This window comes from Moschus berezovskii, chromosome 17 (genome assembly GCF_049115385.1).
Source record: "Moschus berezovskii isolate FMDL1 chromosome 17, NW_MosBer_1.0, whole genome shotgun sequence".
Taxonomy (NCBI): domain Eukaryota; kingdom Metazoa; phylum Chordata; class Mammalia; order Artiodactyla; family Moschidae; genus Moschus; species Moschus berezovskii.
The window spans coordinates 21,295,957-21,314,873 of record NC_142476.1 but is presented as its reverse complement, the minus strand read 5'-3'; the positions used below and the strand labels follow the sequence as shown (position 1 = coordinate 21,314,873).

The 18,917-nt window shown below is 40.0% G+C and overlaps 2 protein-coding genes across 6 annotated transcripts in view; one reads left to right on the top strand and one right to left on the bottom strand.

The window, feature by feature from the left end:
* Window positions 1-922: 922 nt before the first annotated feature.
* On the bottom strand, window positions 923-18,211 carry TATDN3 (TatD DNase domain containing 3). 5 transcript variants are annotated; one of them, XM_088845257.1, is made up of 11 exons: window positions 17,676-17,815; window positions 16,315-16,414; window positions 16,200-16,232; window positions 15,204-15,277; window positions 14,907-14,991; window positions 11,698-11,760; window positions 10,691-10,800; window positions 10,470-10,525; window positions 8,680-8,792; window positions 4,940-5,020; window positions 923-1,873 (listed from the first exon to the last, which is right to left on the bottom strand). In XM_088845257.1, exons 2-11 carry the CDS (start codon window positions 16,315-16,317, stop codon window positions 1,730-1,732), a joined length of 762 nt encoding a protein of 253 aa, XP_088701383.1. In that variant the 5' UTR covers window positions 16,318-16,414; window positions 17,676-17,815; the 3' UTR covers window positions 923-1,729. The 5 variants fall into 5 exon arrangements, with proteins under 5 accessions (XP_088701383.1, XP_055275026.2, XP_055275027.2 ...); XM_055419051.2 differs by lacking the exons at window positions 16,315-16,414; window positions 17,676-17,815 and adding an exon at window positions 18,031-18,211; XM_055419052.2 differs by lacking the exons at window positions 16,315-16,414; window positions 17,676-17,815 and adding an exon at window positions 18,031-18,209 and having other exon boundaries at window positions 4,940-5,017.
* Window positions 18,184-18,917, top strand: part of NSL1 (NSL1 component of MIS12 kinetochore complex) — a 37,659-nt gene continuing 36,925 nt past the window's right edge. The window contains exon 1 of the mRNA XM_055419056.2: window positions 18,184-18,486. Within this exon, the coding sequence (XP_055275031.2) occupies window positions 18,253-18,486 (234 nt within the window). The 5' untranslated portion in view covers window positions 18,184-18,252. The remainder of the gene's footprint in view (window positions 18,487-18,917) is intronic.

The following is an 18,917-nucleotide window of genomic DNA, read 5'->3' as shown; positions in this document are numbered from 1 at the left end:
TGTTCACTTATTTTAAAAGTATGTGAGAACATATGATATTGCAAACCTTGCTTCGGGACACGTAGCAGATGCAAAACCAAAAAAGGTAGTTTGCTGTCAAAGGGTTTATGATCTCTGGAGGTGAAAAACAAAGTAACCCTAGTAAAAAGGATTCACGTGTTAAATGTCATCAGGCTGGTTTTCATAGCATTTTCCCTTTATTATAGCACTTCTCACCTTGCTTTGAAATTTGTCCACTTGTCAATCTTCATTAAACTGAGAGCTGAAGGCAAGAACGGTATCATGTTTGTCTCTGTAGCCTACTGACCTCGGACTAGTGGGCAACCTGTAGGAAGAGTTCAGTAACTGTTTAACAAATGGAAGAAACCGATGAATTAATGAAGAAAATGGCCACACAGTTTAGAGGGCAAAGATCATGTCTGGCTGGGGTGACTGTGTAGGCTAAAGTCATGTAAGTTGGGTCTCAAAGGATTTAAAGGTGAGAAGACGTCTGACAAAGGGATCGTGAGCAGATGGCGGTAGGAAACGAGCAAAAGAGACAGTTAAAAGAGAACTCGGAAATCTAGTTTTAATACAACCTCCCACTAAATGTGGGAATTTCATCTGTCATCATGGTGGTAAGTGGCTGAATATCTCATAAAGGGTCCTGTTCTGCTTCTTAGATGGTCTAACTTGACTGGGAACCCTCTACCCCCACTCCTCCATAAATGAATTCATTTCAAAATATTGAAGATTATGTAAAATCTCAATTTTTAGGAATTTGTTTCTCTGGCAGGTACTTTTTCCAGTGTTTGCTGCTTATAAAATTTAACAAAATTAAATACTCAGGTTTTGGTATGAATCACAATCCCTTGTAAACTACATTTAAGATTTAAAAAAAAAAATTGTAGTAAAGTACACATAACAAAATTTACCATCTTAATAATTTTTACCGGTATAGTTTATTGGCATTAAGTACATTCATACTGTTGTGCTACCATCACCACTATATACAAGACTCTCTTCATTCCTGAGATTTTCAAAACTTAAGAATGTAAAATATTACTGCATGCAAAAATGTCAGATACATTTTTAATGAAGCTATTTACATTTTAAACATGTGACAAAATTCAGACCGGAACTTAAAATCAATTTATTAATTAAACTTTGGGGCTTGGTGTTTAATGATGATTGTACGGACCACTGGCTTCCCAAGCCAGAATCTAAGATCAACATAAAAACCGTGATCATTTTTCTCTTAAAGAGAGAAAGAATTCAAAATGCAAAGTTCAGTTTTGCAAAGCCAGAAAAGATAGGACTTTTGACAGGATAAGAAATTAGATACTCTTCTGTCACTGGATAAATCCTGTGAGAAGGCAAAGAGGTGGTAAAGAATCAAACTGTGGCCTGTTCCATGCCATCACAGTAGCACTTATTTCTTATCTGTGGGAGCCACCCTCGCCAGAAGAAACGGTTTCAGTTCATTTGGTGGTTGCTCTTAACGGGCAAAGTAACAAGCAGCAGTGTTCCCAATCTCCTGCTATGGGTTCATTAACTGAAAAGCAGTGCAAGGTAGAATTTGAACCCAGGGTTTCAGGATCTAAGCCCAGTTTTACTTTTGAGAGAAACTTTTCTCTAAAATTATAATCTTCTCTATCTTGATACTTCTCCAGTGGCTTCTGCAGTTGAGACTTGTCAGGACACTTATTTTTCTCAAACACTGCCCTCTGCAGGTGGTTTTGTTCAGAGGCTATTTTGGGAGCAGCCCCTGAAGCTTGGGAAACAGTTTCAATGCGTTCTGTGTTGTCACTTCTATAACTTCTTCCACTGAGACCCCTTTCACCTGGGCAATATATTCTGCTGAAATGGAAATGTTCCGGGGCTCATTCCGTACCTGAAATAGAACAAAGAGACACTAAATCAAACGTGACACTTGACAGAAGCAATCCTTGGAGACTGTGGATAAAAGAGACGAAAATGACTAGGTTGAAACAACTGATGGGTTCTTTCTGCTTTTTAAAAGGGGGTGGGGAGAAGGCCCTGAACTTCAGCCTGAAGCTAAGGCTACAACACGGATTGTGAGTCTATGTTGCTCTTGAAACACAGGGCTCACAAGACCCTAGAGCAGGGTATTAACAATTGAGGTCCCAGAACCTAGCACATGAAGCAGTCTGCACAGTGGACACCTGGTGACCTGACTGATGCACTAACCGTCCCTTGGTCTGCTCTACGAGCAAGTGTTTGTAAAGACTGTGCTCTGCTGACAGCCACTTCACCCCACAGGCTGCAGTACAGTTTGATTCAAGTAATGCCATTGTGTGTCTGAAGACTACATAGGTTATGCACTCATATTTCACTGATTCTAAGATGCATTTCTCCCCTATCTCAACGTCTCTGAAACTGATAAATATTTTACTGACATTCAATGGCATGTGAAAGTATAATTGGTAGTGTTTTTTCCCTTAAGGGTCACAAAATAGTGGTACATCTTCAATCACTGGCATTTAGATATGATGAAATATATTACTGTTGTTATTATTTACTCAGGATGATAATGTTCAGAGGAATAAGATAACTGTTAAGAGTAAAAAAAAAATAACCTTGATAATGTAGGCTACTAAGAAAACAATGAAAAATGTGCACCCAGATTTAGGTGCAACACGGACATTCTTTATATTGTTAACAACATGGTTTGAACTGTGCAGGTCCACTTATATACAGATTTTTTTTCAATAAAAATTACAGAACTGCACAATCCAGGCTTGGGTTGAATCTGTGAGTGCAGAACCATGTGAACGAGGGCTGGATCCAGGGATGTAAAACTGAAGACATGGAGGGCGGATAGATGCAGACTTTCCATGGTATGGCGCAGGGCTGGAGAAGGTGTCAGTACCCCTAACCACTTCACTATTCAAGAGTTAACTGTACTATGTTGGAAACAAACAACCCACATGGCAATATCTGATTAAATATACTCACACACTAAAATTGATATAGTTATTAACCAGGATGAGGAAAAGTGTTTATTTATTGATGAACACACATGTTCACCACATAAAAAGCAAGTTATGAGATGATGTGTTAAGGTTAATTCTATTTTTATGAAAAACATGTTACGTGTACATATATGGATATAAAAAAGTGTGAAAGGACATAAGAACCTGCATTTATTTAGTGCTTATCGTAGGCAAGGTTTTCTTCTAAGTTTTTCATGGAATTTCTCATTTAATCCTCAAAATAACTCTATGAGATAGGTACTATTATTATTACCATCCTTTTTTACAGATAAGAAGGGATCCTAAACAGCTAGTAAACAGCCCAATTGAGGTTGCAACCTGAGCAATCTGACATCAGAGTATATACTTTTAACCAGTATACTATAGTGGTAACCTTTCAGTGGTAGATGGCTCTATTTTCTTATTTTTCTGTGTTTTCTATTTGTCTAAGATAAACACATTTTACTCAACAAAAAGCATATTCACTTTTAAAATTCATTTATTCAATAAATATTTTTAAGTACCTACTGTGTGCAAGGCATTATGCCAGAAACTCACAATTTTAATCAAATCATCAAAATACAAAACTGAATTACACTAGCATTTGAAACTCATTTTTAGGGTAAAAAAGTTAGGTCCTTTTCTCTTATTTCGACTAGTCAGGAAGGCAGTTTTGTACTATTTTATTTTACACTCAAACAAAAAATATCTGCAGTTATGATCCTCTGTTTTCTCATTCCTGTTCTGTATTCTTATAAGAGCTGATTTATAAAATTATGTAACTGGACAGTAATTAGCAAAATAATCCTAATGTAATCGCGAATAATCATAGTTCATTAACAATTTCATCACGACTGTTTCCAAACCGCGTACCCTCCAATGCCAGTCCTCTGAACCTGGGGGGCATGGAGACAGCTCCGCAGGGCAGTCAGGGGCACTCAGGAGCTATACAGTGGTGAGGGACTAACAGGTACTGCACAAAGCACATGAAGCAGATACCGTGTCTACCCTTCAGGTAAATATAATTTATAATGGTAGCAATATTTATTTATTTTCACTTTCACTTTTTTTTTTAAACTTTACATTATTGTATTGGTTTTGCCATACATTGACCTGAATCTTAGCAATATTTATTTATTTATTTAGGCTGTGCTGCGAGGCTTGTGGGATCTTAGTTCCTAGATCAGGAACTGAACCTGTGCCATGGCAGTGAAAGCACCAAGTCCTAACCACTGGACCACCAGGGAATTCTTAGCAATATTTAAAATACGATTCTTTGTGGCCTATAATAACACAATATACAGCAAATATTACATAAATAAATCTATGACTATGTCAATACATACGTGTACTGAAAGACATTGAGGGCAATTTTAGCATGCTAATTAAAAACAGAAAAATGAACATTTATTGAGCATCTACTATATATCAGACACACTAAGCACTTTCATATACATTACTTCATTTAATCCCCAGTGTAATACTTCAAAGTATTTTACTATTATTTTACCCACATTTTATAAATGAGAAATAGTTTCAGACAGATTAAGAAACTTGACCAAAGTCACACAGCTAGTGGGTACCATCACACACCGGATCTGAATCCAGGTCTTTCTGACTCTAGACAGGGTTTTTTTTTTTTTTTTAACTTTTTTCTTACATTGGAGTACAGCTGATTAACAATGTTGTGGTAGTTTCAGGTGTAGACACTAAGCTTTTCTACTATACTGGTCTGGATTTCAATAGTACATAAATTAGGTTGTGACCCATAGCACATAATATTCTTTGGAGCACTATAGCCATATTTGGAAAAGACTTGATGAAATTTAAGTCAATATAACCTTTCAACCTAGCACTAAAGTAAGATTCCATTGTATTTACACTGTAACAAGAAACACAGCTAAATCGAAAATATTTCAAATGAAAGACACACTAAATAATGTAGAAATAGGAAAATCATTTACTTGTTTTTCTGGTCCCAGTGCAGGGGAATCCGTTTCTAAGCAAATTGAAGTTAAAGGCAACTGTTTCACAAGTTTCTGCTTCTTAGAGAAAAGAGAAAGCTAGTAAGTTTAAAACATGAGAAGTAAAGATTAAATAAGGAGCATTAAACATGTATGGATATGAGAGTTGGACTGTGAAGAAAGCTGATCGCCGAAGAATTGATGCTTTTGAACTGTGGTGCTGGAGAAGACTCTTGAGAGTCCCTTGGACTGCAAGGAGATCCAACCAGTCCATCCTAAAGGAGATCAATCCTGAATATTCATTGGAAGGACTGATGCTAAAGCTGAAGCTCCAATACTTTGGCCACCTCATGCGACGAGTTGACTCACTGGAAAAGACTCTGATGCTGGGAAGGATTGGGGGTGGGAGGAGAAGGGGACGACAGAGAATGAGATGGCTGGATGGCATCACCGACTCGATGCACATGAGTCTGAGTGAACTCCGGGAGTTGGTGATGGACAGGGAGGCCTGGCGTGCTGTGGTTCATGGGGTCGTGGAGAGTCGGACACGACTGAGCGACTGAACTGAACTGAAACCTACCTGTCAATGCATTCTACTCGGCAAGAATCTAAAATTCATGCCTGAATATTCAACTAATAAATGCCCACTATGTTCTCGTCACTCTACACTAACAGACTTAAAAAGAAACACTTTTGGGAATTCTCTGGTGGTCCAGTGGTTAGAACTCTGTGCTTCCACTGCAGGGGGCCCAGGTTTGATCCCTGGATGGAGAACTAAGATCTCATAAGCCCTGCAGTGTCACCAAAAAGACCCAAAAATCATTCTTTGCCAAAAATTATCTGAAGCCTCTAAGAACTCAAAAGGGTAGCAACCAAAAGCAAAAACTGAGGTATATCCAGCAAGAAACCAAACATCTGGTATCACATGCTCACTGAAAGATCCATGGAAGAGATTTCTATTGTTTCTCCACCACTACCATAGTCAGGGTTTCTTCCTGCTATTCACTTTGAGTCAGTCAAGGTTTTATGTTTATAAGTCCAAATTCATATGCATATTAGGTTAGGAAATAGATGGTTTTATATTCTGTTTATGATCTTGCCTGGATTATAAGGACTTCAATTAACTCAGTGAGTTTTACACCAACAGCAATTCTCTTGTTGTCACTGCACTTTTAAAGGTAAAAAATGGAAAGGAGATACATGATGCAGAGTGGAACAATGATAAAATAAATTATTTTAAGAATAAAATTTCAGGGCTTCCCTGGTGGCTCAGTGGTAAAGAACCACCTGCCAATGTAGAAGACATGGTTCGATTCCTGGTCCGGGAGGATCCCACATGCCAAGGAGCAACTCAGCCCATGCACTGCAACTAGGGGCCTGTGCTCTAGGGCCTGGGAACTGCAACTACTGAGCCCACCCTAAAGCCTGTGCTCCCCAACAAGACAAGATACCGCGGGGGGAAGCCCACACACTGTAACAAAGAGAAGTCCCCCGCTCAGAACAAGAGAAAAGCCAGCATAGCAATGAAGACCCAGCACAGCCAAAAAAAAAAAAGAGTAAAATTTCCAAAGCACAGGAATATGTATGCTCATGCACTGTTGGCAGATAAAAATTAAACTGGTATAAACTTCCTCAAAGGAAATGCGACAATTTAACCACATATTTAAAAATACATACCCTTTTTCTTAATGGTTCCATTTATACATAGTAACTGCAAAAGTTATGTGAACAATTGTGGATGTACAAAGCTATTCACTGAAGTGCTGTTTGTGACAGTGAAAACTAGAAACAATGTAACCTTTACTTAAGGTAATGCTTAACTAAATTAGGATACATCCATATTGTGAAATATTATGTAATCATTTTAAAGAAGAAACAGGTCTATGTTTCAGTTCAGTTCAGTCGCTCAGTCGTGTCCGACTCTCCGCGACCCCATGAATCACAGCACGCCAGGCCTCCCTGTCCATCACCAACTCCCGGAGTTCACTCAAACTCATGTCCGTCGAGTTGGTGATGCCATCCAGCCATCTCATTCTTGGTCATCCCCTTCTCCTCCTGCCCCCAACCTTTCCCAGGATCAGAGTCTTTTCCAGTGAGTCAACTCGTCGCATGAGGTGGCCAAAGTATTGCAGTTTCAGCTTTAGCATCAGTCCTTCCAATGAACACCCAGGATTGATCTCCCTTAGAATGGACTGGTTGGATCTCCTTGCGGTACAAGGGACTCTCAAGAGTCTTCTCCAGCACCACAGTTCAAAAGCATCAATTCTTTGGCAATCAGCTTTCTTCACAGTCCAACTCTCACATCCATACATGACCACGGGAAAAACCATAGCCTTGACTAGACAGACCTTTGTTGGTAAAGTAATGTCTCTGCTTTTTAATATATTATCAAGGTTGGTCATAACTTTCCTTCCAAGGAGTAAGCGTGTATGTTTACAGATACAAAAAATATCCATGACGCTAACTCAAAACAAAAAGAATAAGATATGTTCATATTTTATATGCATCAGACGTTGACAATGATTGTCTCATTGGTAGGATGGGTTGGGTTGACCTGAAATTTGTCTTTTTCTGAAGTGTCTCAATTTTCTATAATGCACAAATATTATCTTTAAACTTAGAAAAAATAGCATTTTAATTTTGAAAAGGAAATGATACCACTGCTAAAAAGTACTACTAAATAAGAAATTTCTCCATGAATGATAAAAATAGGAAAAATAAAAATAAACTTGGATCAACTATACTTCAATAAAAATTAAAAAACAAAACTAAAATGCTAAATTGGTAAATAAAATAATTTTGGACTATTAATTAACTTGACCTAATTGACATTTCTAGAACATCCCACCTGAAACTCTAGAACACTCTACCTGAAGATAAAGCCCAGTGTCCCAGTATTTTGAAGCAAAGTGCTTCGGCTTTAGTCTCCCAGGCCTCCCCTGAGTCTTAAAAGGCTGGTTCAAGAGTTAATGATAAGGAAATGTGAAGATATAGAAGTAATGAATAGCTGTTGGGTTGGAAAACTGGTAACAATTTAGACTACAAATCAGTCATACAGGAGAGTCACCAAATTTCCAGTTCCCTGAAAGATACACAGAGGTCTGACACATATTCCTAAGTTGTTTTTACAGGAAGCAGACTGTCACCAGATGAAAACTGCTGACCTCAAGCATGTAGATCTCAGACTATTTGAAACCAGAAGATTGACTGATGATGCTTAAAACTTTATCTTGATGCCAACCAATTCGAGCACCGAGTGCAAGCTAATCAATCACATGCCCTGCAGCCTCCTCCCTCACACAGTCTTTAAAAACGCTTTTCTGAAAAAAACTCCCCTGAACTATCGGGGAGTTCAGGTCTTTTGAGCATGAGTTGCCCAGTTTTTTTTTGTGTGGCTACAATTTATCTATTTTTTTTCTTTGGTCGTTAGTGCTTTTGGTGTCATGGCAAAGAAAACCACTGCCTGATCTATGGTCACAACGATTTAGATCTGTTTTCTTCTAAAAGTTTTGTAATTTCAGCTCTTACATTTAGGTCTCTGATCCATTTATGAGTTACTCTTGATGTAAGTATGAGGTAGGGACCTAAGATTAATTTTTGTAATGAAATCAGAATAGTACACAGCAGTACAGTAATGTAAACAGTAATGAACAGGAGAAGTTCACGACAGTAAAGTGAAAGTTCATATTTCAAAGTGTCATTTCACAAAGTGCAGAACGAAGTTTAATGAAAGATTTTACCTGCCCACTTCTTATGATAGAAGGAGGAATTGAGAAGAAGTACCCAGCCTTTACTCCTTCCATGGTGACAGATGGTCGACCGTCAAACGCATGTAGCAACACTTTGTCAGCACCTCTCAAAAATTAAATCAGAGTTTATTTTATTTCCTTAATGAAAGGGTTTCCCACTAATCAAATTGAAGAACACAGATTTTAAGTAAATGTTGGTCACTAGAAGGTTCTGTGGTTTCTAAAGGGTAGATAAACATACAGTGTTCAACCAGTAGAATAAATTCTTAATCTGCAGAATAAATTAAATAAAATTGAAACAGATTTTAAACAATTATTTAAACTTCCCATTCCAAACCTTCTTGAAGTTTGTGAACTGTATTGTTCCTAATAGGTTTTTTTTTTTGGCTTCAAAGGCAGCTCTTTAGTCTATTTTTAAAGAAATATTTTTCTGTCAGAAGTCCACTATATCCCAGAAAAATTTTACAAGCTATTCCCCAAACCTCAGGTCTCATCCCACCTCCTAGCTGTTTTAAAAACCTGCAGAATGTGTCAAGCATGACCCCACAGGAAACAATTTCAGTGCAATGAAAGTTCAGGCCCGAGTTCTGATCCGGTCTCCATCACCCACAATCAGGGCACAGTGAACAAAGCACTCCAACTCTGAGTCACTTTCTACACATAAGGAAGGGAGAAAGTAATGTATTTGTAAAACAGATAATTTAAACTGTAACATTAACGTTAAGTGTCAGCTTGACTGGGCTAAGAGATGCCGAGATAGCTGGTAAAATGTAATATGTGGGTTTGTCTGTGAGGGTGTTTTTAAATGGTCAAACTGTTCTTAAGAAGGATGCTAGTGGAAACGAGGAATTGGATGATTCACAAATTCAACAGTCAGAGTGGGTTTCCCAAAAACTACTTCCAGTTCTCAAAGCAAGGCTGCTCAGCATCCATAAAAATCATGCTCTCAGTGATCCCAAGGGAGTCAGTACTCACCACTGAGAAGTTCAATGCTTTCAAGTTGTAGGCAATTACATTTGATAATTTTTTTTCCAAATGGCAGGTGTGACATTTAGTGGGTTACAACTGTGAGTTATGAAATCAACTTGGTGGGTCATGACTGGCCAGTGTGTGCTTATATTCAATATATACATACACAAACACACAAACCTATACACACATGCATACAGATGTACAGATTCTTAAAGTTCTGTCAGTTTTCTACATGAGTATATACCGAGTTTCAAAATAAACTACATTTCTTACTGTGGATGGCAACTTAGAAAATTTGAAAGCAATCCTATGAGAAGTGTTTTTCCTTTAGGAATAACTGGTGCAGATGACAGTGAGTTTTAGGTATGACGGCCACAATCCGAATAATACCACTTTCTGAGGCAGCAGCCGTAAAACAGAAAAACAGTAACCCAACGGCATCACCCTTCTTTGCTTCGTGTTTTCCTCTTTCTCATTAATCAGCTGGTTAAGCTGATTAAAAAATCGGAGCTGCTAGTTTTTAAATGAAGGCACTAAATATTACTTGATCCAATTTAAAAGAATTTTTATTTATTTATTTTACCTGATCGAATTTTTCATTCACTTTATCCTGGCCTGATGAACATCACACTGAAAACCCTGTAAATAGTAGGCTGACTTGCAAAACGATCTTAATTGATTTTCATCTCGACCCTTGACCCATTCCCTTTCCTTCAAGAAAACAAATAAAGACGGCTTGTTCTATGAGAACATGGACTGGAATTGTCAAGTTTAAACATTAGGCACATTTTTCTCAGGAACCTACATACCTTGCTCATTTAAGAGGCTGATGGTAGGTCTTCCGGCTGAGCGTGAGTGAACATTTCTGTTTAACAACAAAAATACCTCCTTTTAAGTACTACTATGAACATATTATTTTTGGTCTATTAAAATAAGAGAAAAAGAAAAATAGAGCTCCATTTCAGGAGAATCATTATTTATCAATAACGTGCTTTAAAATTATTAATATAAAAGATGATAATTAACCTACAAAGGCAAATTTAGTCTTTTGGCTAATTGGACCTGTCGGATTAGGACTTGTCTTTGCTCTTCCTTCTGTTCATCAGTGCCAGCAAATCTGGGCGAGAAATCCAGTCCAACCTACCACAGAAAAATAAAACAGAATCATGTTTATGGTTTAATGAATCCCAAAAGGCAGATGATGGAGCAGTACTGTCCAAGAGAAATATAATGCGAGTCATACACACAAGCCACATACCCAACTTTACAGCTTCCAGTAGCCACGTTAAAAACACTAACAAGAAACAGGTGAAATTAACTTTAATAATACACTTTAAGTCACTATTCCTAAAACATTATCAATATTATTACAGTCATTCATATTATCTCAACACATAACCAATGTGAAATTACTGAGTTATTTTACATTCTTTCTTTGGGGTACTGAGACTTTGAAATCCTCTGTGCATTTTATCCTGAGAGCACACATGAGTTCGGGCCAGTCACAACTCAAGTGCGCAGCAGCTGCATGTGGTCTCCACGCTGGACAGTAATGATTATAAAGGACTGTCTCCCTTGATACTATTTTGGCATGCACTGCTATAAGCTATATTCTGAATGTGTTATTCTTATCTTTTATCTTTACAAGTGGAATTACCAAGTGATAAAATGTTTCACAACTTTAATAAGTTTTTTATTATAAACTCTAACCTATTAATATTTAAAGTATGCTCGTACATACTATTTCAACTAACCAGAGAGATGGCTTTATCTAAGCAAAAGAAAAAAAGCAAAGTATACTGAAATGTTAATAAAGCAGTTTTCTTCCATTAACAAGCCCATGGGGAGGCGTTCTATTGTTTGATCCCTAAGTGCTTTTGATTACTGAAGAAGTACTGACAAGTTATTATTCAGTTGAGCAGGGTGAACTTAATTATCTAAGTCTGCTATAATCACTGACACTGAATTAAGGACTGCTTTCATGTATCACATGGAGGTTTGGACTAGAAATCACTTGATCAGCTGGTGGATATTTACCTCTCCAATTGCCAATAACTGATCCTTATAATTCTCGATAATGGGCAAAGCTACATCCAAATCCTGGGATGAAAAAAAAAAGTAAATTCATTCAAATAGAAGGAGAGAGGAATTTCATAGGTTTTGTATCAGCACCTATTATATGTCAGGCATTATGCTATGCTGCAGAGAAGGCAATGGCAGGCCACTCCAGTACTCTTGCCTAGAAAATCCCATGGATGGAGGAGCCTGGTAGGCTGCAGTCTGTGGGGTCGCTAAGGGTCGGACACGACTGAGCAACTTCACTTTTCACTTTCACACATTGGAGAAGGAAATGGCAACCCACTCCAGTGTTCTTGCCTGGAATCCCAGGGACGGGGGAGCCTGGTGGGCTTCCGTCTATGGGGTCACACAGAGTCGGACACGACTGAAGTGACTTAGCAGCAGCAGCATGCTATGCTGGGTCCTTTACATACAAATCCTTTACCCAGTTGAGGAACTAGGAATGGTAATCCTTCTATAATGGTGAGTAATTCTAGCTGGAAATTTGAGCAGAAATGTCCCATACCCAGTTAGTTATAAGACCATTACTTCTTATGAAGATTCCCACTTCAACACTTCCTTCTGTTTAGGAGGCTGCGGCTGCTGCTAAGTTGCTTCAGTCGTGTCCGACTCTGTGTGACCCCATAGACGGCAGCCCACCAGGCTCCGCCATCCCTGTTATTCTCCAGGCAAGAACACTGGAGTGGGTTGCCATTTCCTTCTTCAATGTGTGAAAGTGAAAAGTGAAAGTGAAGTCGCTCAGTCTTGTCCGACTAGTAGCGACCCCATGGACTGTAGCCTACCAGCCTCCTCTGTCCATGGGATTTTCTAGGCAAGAGTACTAGAGTGGCTTGCCATTGCCTTCTCTGGGTTTAGGAGGTATTTCCTGGTATTTAGGAGGAGTGATCTGGCTTTCCTGGAATAGCTGAGCAAGAAAGAACAAAGCCACCAGGTGGTCACCTTGTGAGTCTGGGAGTGCACCGTTATACTCTCCTCTTAGGGTATGGATGAATGACTTGTGAATTTTAATAGCGATAATTCCAAACATCTTTTGCACTATTGTCACCGATTTCATCTTTATAGTTCTGTGTACCCTATTTTTGTCCTAAAGTTTCAACAATATAAATACTAAATATCACGTATATGGCTGTTTGTCAACTACTGAAGTAACTGTGTACTACTAGTTTCCATAGCACTATTTCCACTTAAAGAGAATTTCCCCTGTAAGGGTTTCCTTGTAAGGTAAGAGAAAAACAAACATATGGAAAACTTGCTTCTAGATATTTTAAATTACTTGAAGGATTTCAGTCTCAGAATATGTAAATTCAAAGTACTTCTAGTGAGAATAATCAGAAAAAGGAGAATTAAGAAAAGGGAGGTAAAACAGATGGTCGAGGAACAGGAGAAGATGTTATAATTATGCCTCACGAGAGAGAAAAAAAGATGAAGGAGGATAAATCAAGGCCTTACAATTCCAGTAGACTCAACGAAGAAGAATTAATATTGTCAAGAGGAGCTAAGAGTATATAACCCTGGTTACCAGAGAAGGTGTCTGACAACAGCTGAGTAGGTCAGTGTCAGGAAAAGATCTTCTGTATCAAATGTTCAAACTAATCTGTGTGTCTGGGACCTCAAAGGGACTGCAGAAGCTGGAGAGATTACCCAGGAAATGTAGCACACTTAGAAAACCTTAAGACAAAGAAATTATACATTTGGATGAACACCAGATATAAGGAAAAAATCTTTCTGGGTATATGTATTATCTATAAAAACAAGGGAAACAAACTTACAATGAGATTATTTCAATTCCTTGTGAAGTAATTTGGAAGTTTCTGGCAAGTCAAGGATAGTGAGGAGGAGACGGGGACGACAGAGAATGAGATGGCTGGATGGCATCACCGACTTGATGGACATGAGTTTGAGTGAACTCTGGGATTTGGTGATGGACAGGGAGGCCTGGCGTGCTGTGATTCATGGGGTCGCAAAGAGTCAGACACGACTAAGTGACTGAACCGAACTGAACTGAACTGAACAGAAATACTACTTCATATCACTGCTGCTGCTGCTAAGTCACTTCAGTCGTGTCCGACTCTGTGTGACCCCACAGACGGCAGCCCATCAGGCTCCGCTATCCCTGGGATTCTCCAGGCAAGAACACTGGAGTGGGTTGCCATTGCCTTCTCCGACTTCACATCACTAATATGTATAAATATATGTGGTCTTTATCATTTTAATAGATGTAAAAGTATTTCAAAGGACATTCATAGGTCTATTTCTGACTTTAGCTCTATTCCTACTTCCTCCATAAGGTCTCAAGTTCCTTAATAGCTAACGGTTCTATTGTGGGGTTTTAAAATATTCTATACCTTTATACTCTATGACTGGGAATACTGCAAATAATTATTCACCATTTACAAATGAGGAAACTGAGACCTGGCAAAGTTAAGTGAAATAGATCGCAGAAGGCAGCAGGCCAAGTCTCTCTGACTTCAAAGCTCATGATGTTTCCACTATGTTGTTCAAGGAAGGAGGGAGCGAGAAGGAAAGGAAGGGCAAAGGGGAGGGCAGAGAGATTTATTCTGACTGATTTAAAACAATTAGAACTTTTTTTTTATTAAAGAAAATATTTAGTCTTTAGAACATTTGGAACAGGGGTCAGGCTTGTAACAGAAATGAGTGAACTGGGTTAAGTAGGGACAGGAGCCAATGTATGGCTCAGTGGGTAAAGAATCTGCCCCAAATGCGGGAAGTACAGAAGATGCAGGTCCTGGGGGGGGAAGATTCCCTGGAGGAAGGCATGGCAACCCACTCCAGGATTCTTGCTTGGAGAATCCCATGGACAGAGGAGCCTGGCGGGCTACAGTCCATGGGGTCACAAAGAGTTGAACACGACTGAAATGACTTAGCACTCATGCACATATACCTTATAACCCACATTTTCTATAAAGTTATATTTAACTTTGCAGCATCATGTTTAACAGTGTATAAGTTAACTATTTATTTTTGAACTGCTAGATTGTTTCCACTTTTTCTCTATTACAAACAATGTTGTAATAAACCTCTTTGTGAAAGAAGATAGAATTTCTTTCTTTTGGATTATTGCTTTAGAATAAAAATCAGAAAGAGGAGGATTACTGAGTCAAAGGGTAATACCAATTTTTATGGCTCCTGTTTCATAAGACTATTACCTTTAATGTGACACTTCTTTGGTCTTCTGGTGAAACTCCTTGAACTGGGTGAACGCCCAAGCATGGCAGAACAAACCCATTATACCTAAAAATGTAGAATGAATTAAGAAAGCAGGATTATTAGACTAGGAGACAACGTTACTCTGAAGAACAAGTAGGAAAGAATTTTTTTAAGGCTGTTAATGTAATTTTTTTTCTTCTTATTCTCTTTTAAAAATGGATGATCTTTGATATTATAAACATGACACCATAAATGCACCCTTATTAGCAATTCTATTTCTTTATGAGCAGTAGCACCTTTTTGAAAGCTGCATAATCTTTTCAAATTCTCCTGAATGTTCAGCGACCACCACAAGAGCCATAACATTGGCCTGAAACAAAAATGAATAGAATTCAGTTATAGTCTCAAACAACATACATCCAATACAACTAAATAAAAATTTGAAGTTTTCTGTGCTTTGAGTTATCCTTGCTCACTCACACTCTATCAATATAATCATAATGGCCGTCACTAATTAGCTACTATATTTTGGACATATGTTCAGTGAATATAAATATTACCCCATTTAATCTGCACACCCTTTTGACATAGGCATTGTTGTAATCCATTTTATGGATCAAGAGACATTTGGATGGAGTCAAATAACTTGCCCAAGATCATTAGGCCTCTGTTACTCCAAATACCACACTCCTAATTAAACTGCGGTAGTGAAAGATGGCTATATATAAAAATGGCAACCATTTCTATAAGTTTCAAGAAAGACCACAAAATGCCAGTTGTAATGAATTTCATAAATGCTTCCAAAAATTAACAATTTTACCCAAAACAAATCAAAATGTTTCAGAAAACTGATAATTTCTCCAAATCTTCAGAATAATGTTATTTTAAGAACTGACAGATGGACCCACCTGTTCTATATAGTTGGCATGCCTGGCGGCCGTGGGCACGTGTTTTGGATTCAGACTATCCTGTCTGTATCACTCTACTAGTGATGCGTCTTTGGACAAGTTAATCTAGGCCTTAGTTTCCTCATCTATAAAACAGGTAATGGCTGGCTATGAAATAGTAGCTTCCTTAGAAGGTTGTTGAGAAACATTAAATGGGATAATGTACCGAGTGGGCTTAGTTCAATGCCTGGCACATGGCAAACAATAGATGCTGCTTATTGTTCATGTATTTTTTACTGAAGCAACATCAACATATCTAAATTTCAAGCTATCTTAGATGAAAATTAGTAGGAAAATAATTAGTAGAAAACAACCAGAAAAGAGCAAGTATAGCTATTGGCTTACTTTCTTGGCTTTCTCCAGCACAGCATCCAGATCCTGAAATAAACATAAGTAATCACGATCATTTTGGATGGATAAGTAACTGCCCTCTGCTGTGTACACCAGTGCAGCGAGGTACCATAAAGACTGGCAGTGGCGGCAAGGAGCAGGGTGGCGTGAAGAGCCTGGCCGGCCTATCTTCTATGTGCTCTCAGTAAACTCTGGCTTGTGTTCCCACTCTACTGGGACAGAAACTGTTATTACCAAACATAAAAAGACACTTCTTTGTCCTGCTCTACCCTTCAGCAGCATTAAAACTCCTCACTTGTCTACTCTTTCCTTCCCCAAATATTTTCTACTCTTGGCCTCTGCAAATACTTCTCTCTGGCTATCAGCTACTTATCAAATCTCCTCGACTGGCTCTCCTCTGATTTCAGGACCATAGGCTTCTCTCTGTGTTCAGTTCAGTTCAGTCGCTCAGTCGTGTCCGCCTCTTTGCAACCCCATGAATCACAGCATGCCAGGCCTCCCTGTCCATCACCAACTCCTGGAGTTCACTCAAACTCATGTGCATAGAGTCGGTGATGCCATCCAGCCATCTCATTCTCTGTCGTCCCAGTCTCCTCCCGCCCCCAATCTTTCCCAGCATCAGAGTCTTTTCCAGTGAGTCACCTCGTCGCATGAGGTGGCCAAAGTATTGGAGTTTCAGCTTTAGCATCAGTCCTTCCAATGAACACCCAGGATTGATCTCCTTTAGAATGGACTGGTTGGATCTCCTTGCAGTCTAACGAATTCTCAAGAGTCTTCTCCAGCACCACAGTTCAAAAGCATCAATTCTTCGGCGATCAGCTTTCTTCACAGTCCAACTCTCACATCCATACATGACCACTGGAAAAACCATAGCCTTGACTACTTCCCCGTTAAGTGATCTCATTACTATACTCATTATGCTAGTGAGTCCCCAATTTTTATCTCCAGCCTGTAATTCTCTCCTGAATCCAAGATTCACGTTTTAAAATGACCATATGACATCTCCACTCGGATGGACATCAGGTTTCAACATATGCCAAGCATAGCTATTTTCTTCCCAACAAATCTGTTCCTTCTGCCTGCCTTCTCCAATCTGTTTTCCCTCATCTCAGTAAAGAGCACCACCATCTCTCTGCAGCAACCCCAAGTTTTTCCTCTCCCTCTCTGCACATCCAATTCCTCTCTGCATGTACTTTAGAATCTCTAAAATATAACTTGAATCCATCTGCTTCTTTCCCTCGCAACTCCTCTGCAACCTCTATCATCTTTAGTCTCAATACTGCAAAAGTCTCCAAACCGGTTTTCTAACTTCTAACCCATGCTCTCCTCTATCCATTTAGCACACTCAGCAGAAAGGTTTTTAAATGGATTTTCAGATTATGTCTCTCTCCTTCAACCATCCGACCAACCAACAAACCGTTTTACAGGATCCCCATTGCGATTCTAATGAAACGCGGATTCGTGCCGCACCTATCCTATGCAAACTTCTTCAGTCCGATTTTATGCGTCTCTCTTTAACTCATCGGACGCCACCCGGCCTTTGGATAGCTTGCGTGTGCCAAATTCTGTCCTGCCGGGGGGCCTGCTTTCCTCGCCGCCATGCACCCACCGCTTTGTCCTTCTTCCGCAACTTAAGCGTCATCTCCTGAGGTTTACCCCAAACCAGAACCGCCTCTTCCTCCCCTAATACTAGCCTCTGGTTTCCGCTGCAGCAGGTGAAACACGTTGTCATTACGCGCGGAACTTCGCCCCACGGGAGGATAGCTCGAAGGGCGAAAGACGGGGGCCGCCCCGCTCCCACAGGCCCGACCTCGCCCTCACATACGTGGTCAAAGTCCGGGGCGGAGAGGTGGCAGTGACAGTCCACCAGCCCCGCGCCCGGCTCCCCCATCGCGCAGCCACCGAAGCCCCAGGGCTCGCCGGCGGAGCGTCAGCCGGAACGCTAGTGCCGCGTTGGGCAGAGTTTCCGGCCGGACGTGCGCTCCTTCCTCCCGGGGAACCCGCCCTTCCGCCCTCCGAGTTCCCGCCCACAGTTCAAGCTGGAAAGATGGAGCAGGCCCTTGGATCGGTGGCTCGTTCCCCTTCGCGGGACGTGGGGAGAGTGGCCGGGACAGAAGACCGGGCCTCGGTCCCTGCCGCATACCGAAAAGACTTCCGTGTGCGCTGCACCTCGAAGCGGGCTGTGACGGAAATGCTGGATCTGTGCAGCAGCTTCGTGCAAAGGCTCGGGGACGCGCTGCCTGAGGAGATTCGGGAGCCCGCGCTGCGGGATGCGCATTGGGTACGGGCCAGGTCGCCACCTCTTGTCTTTTCACCCGCTTTCTCCACACCCCGGTCTCAGTGGCCAGGAGGTGCCCACGGCCGGCTTTGGCAGAGTTTAATGGTGCCCGGGGAACGCGAGGGAACGAGATAGACACTGAAGGCAGCTGGGTGTGGTAGTTAACTCAGAACAGCGCTGTCCGACCGAAAAATTCAAGGCGAGCCATGTATGTCACTTGAAGTTAAAAGGAAGAAAATAGGTGAAATTAATTTTAATGATATTTATTTAACCGACTGTGTCCAAGATACCATTTCAACCTGTAGTAATTTAAAAAAAAGAACAGCTAGTTTACATTCTTCGGTTCATACCAAGCTTTTCACCTCTGTCTTAACACCTGATTCCTTTTCCACTAGCTACATTTTAAGGCCTCAACAGCCACAAAGTGTCTAGAT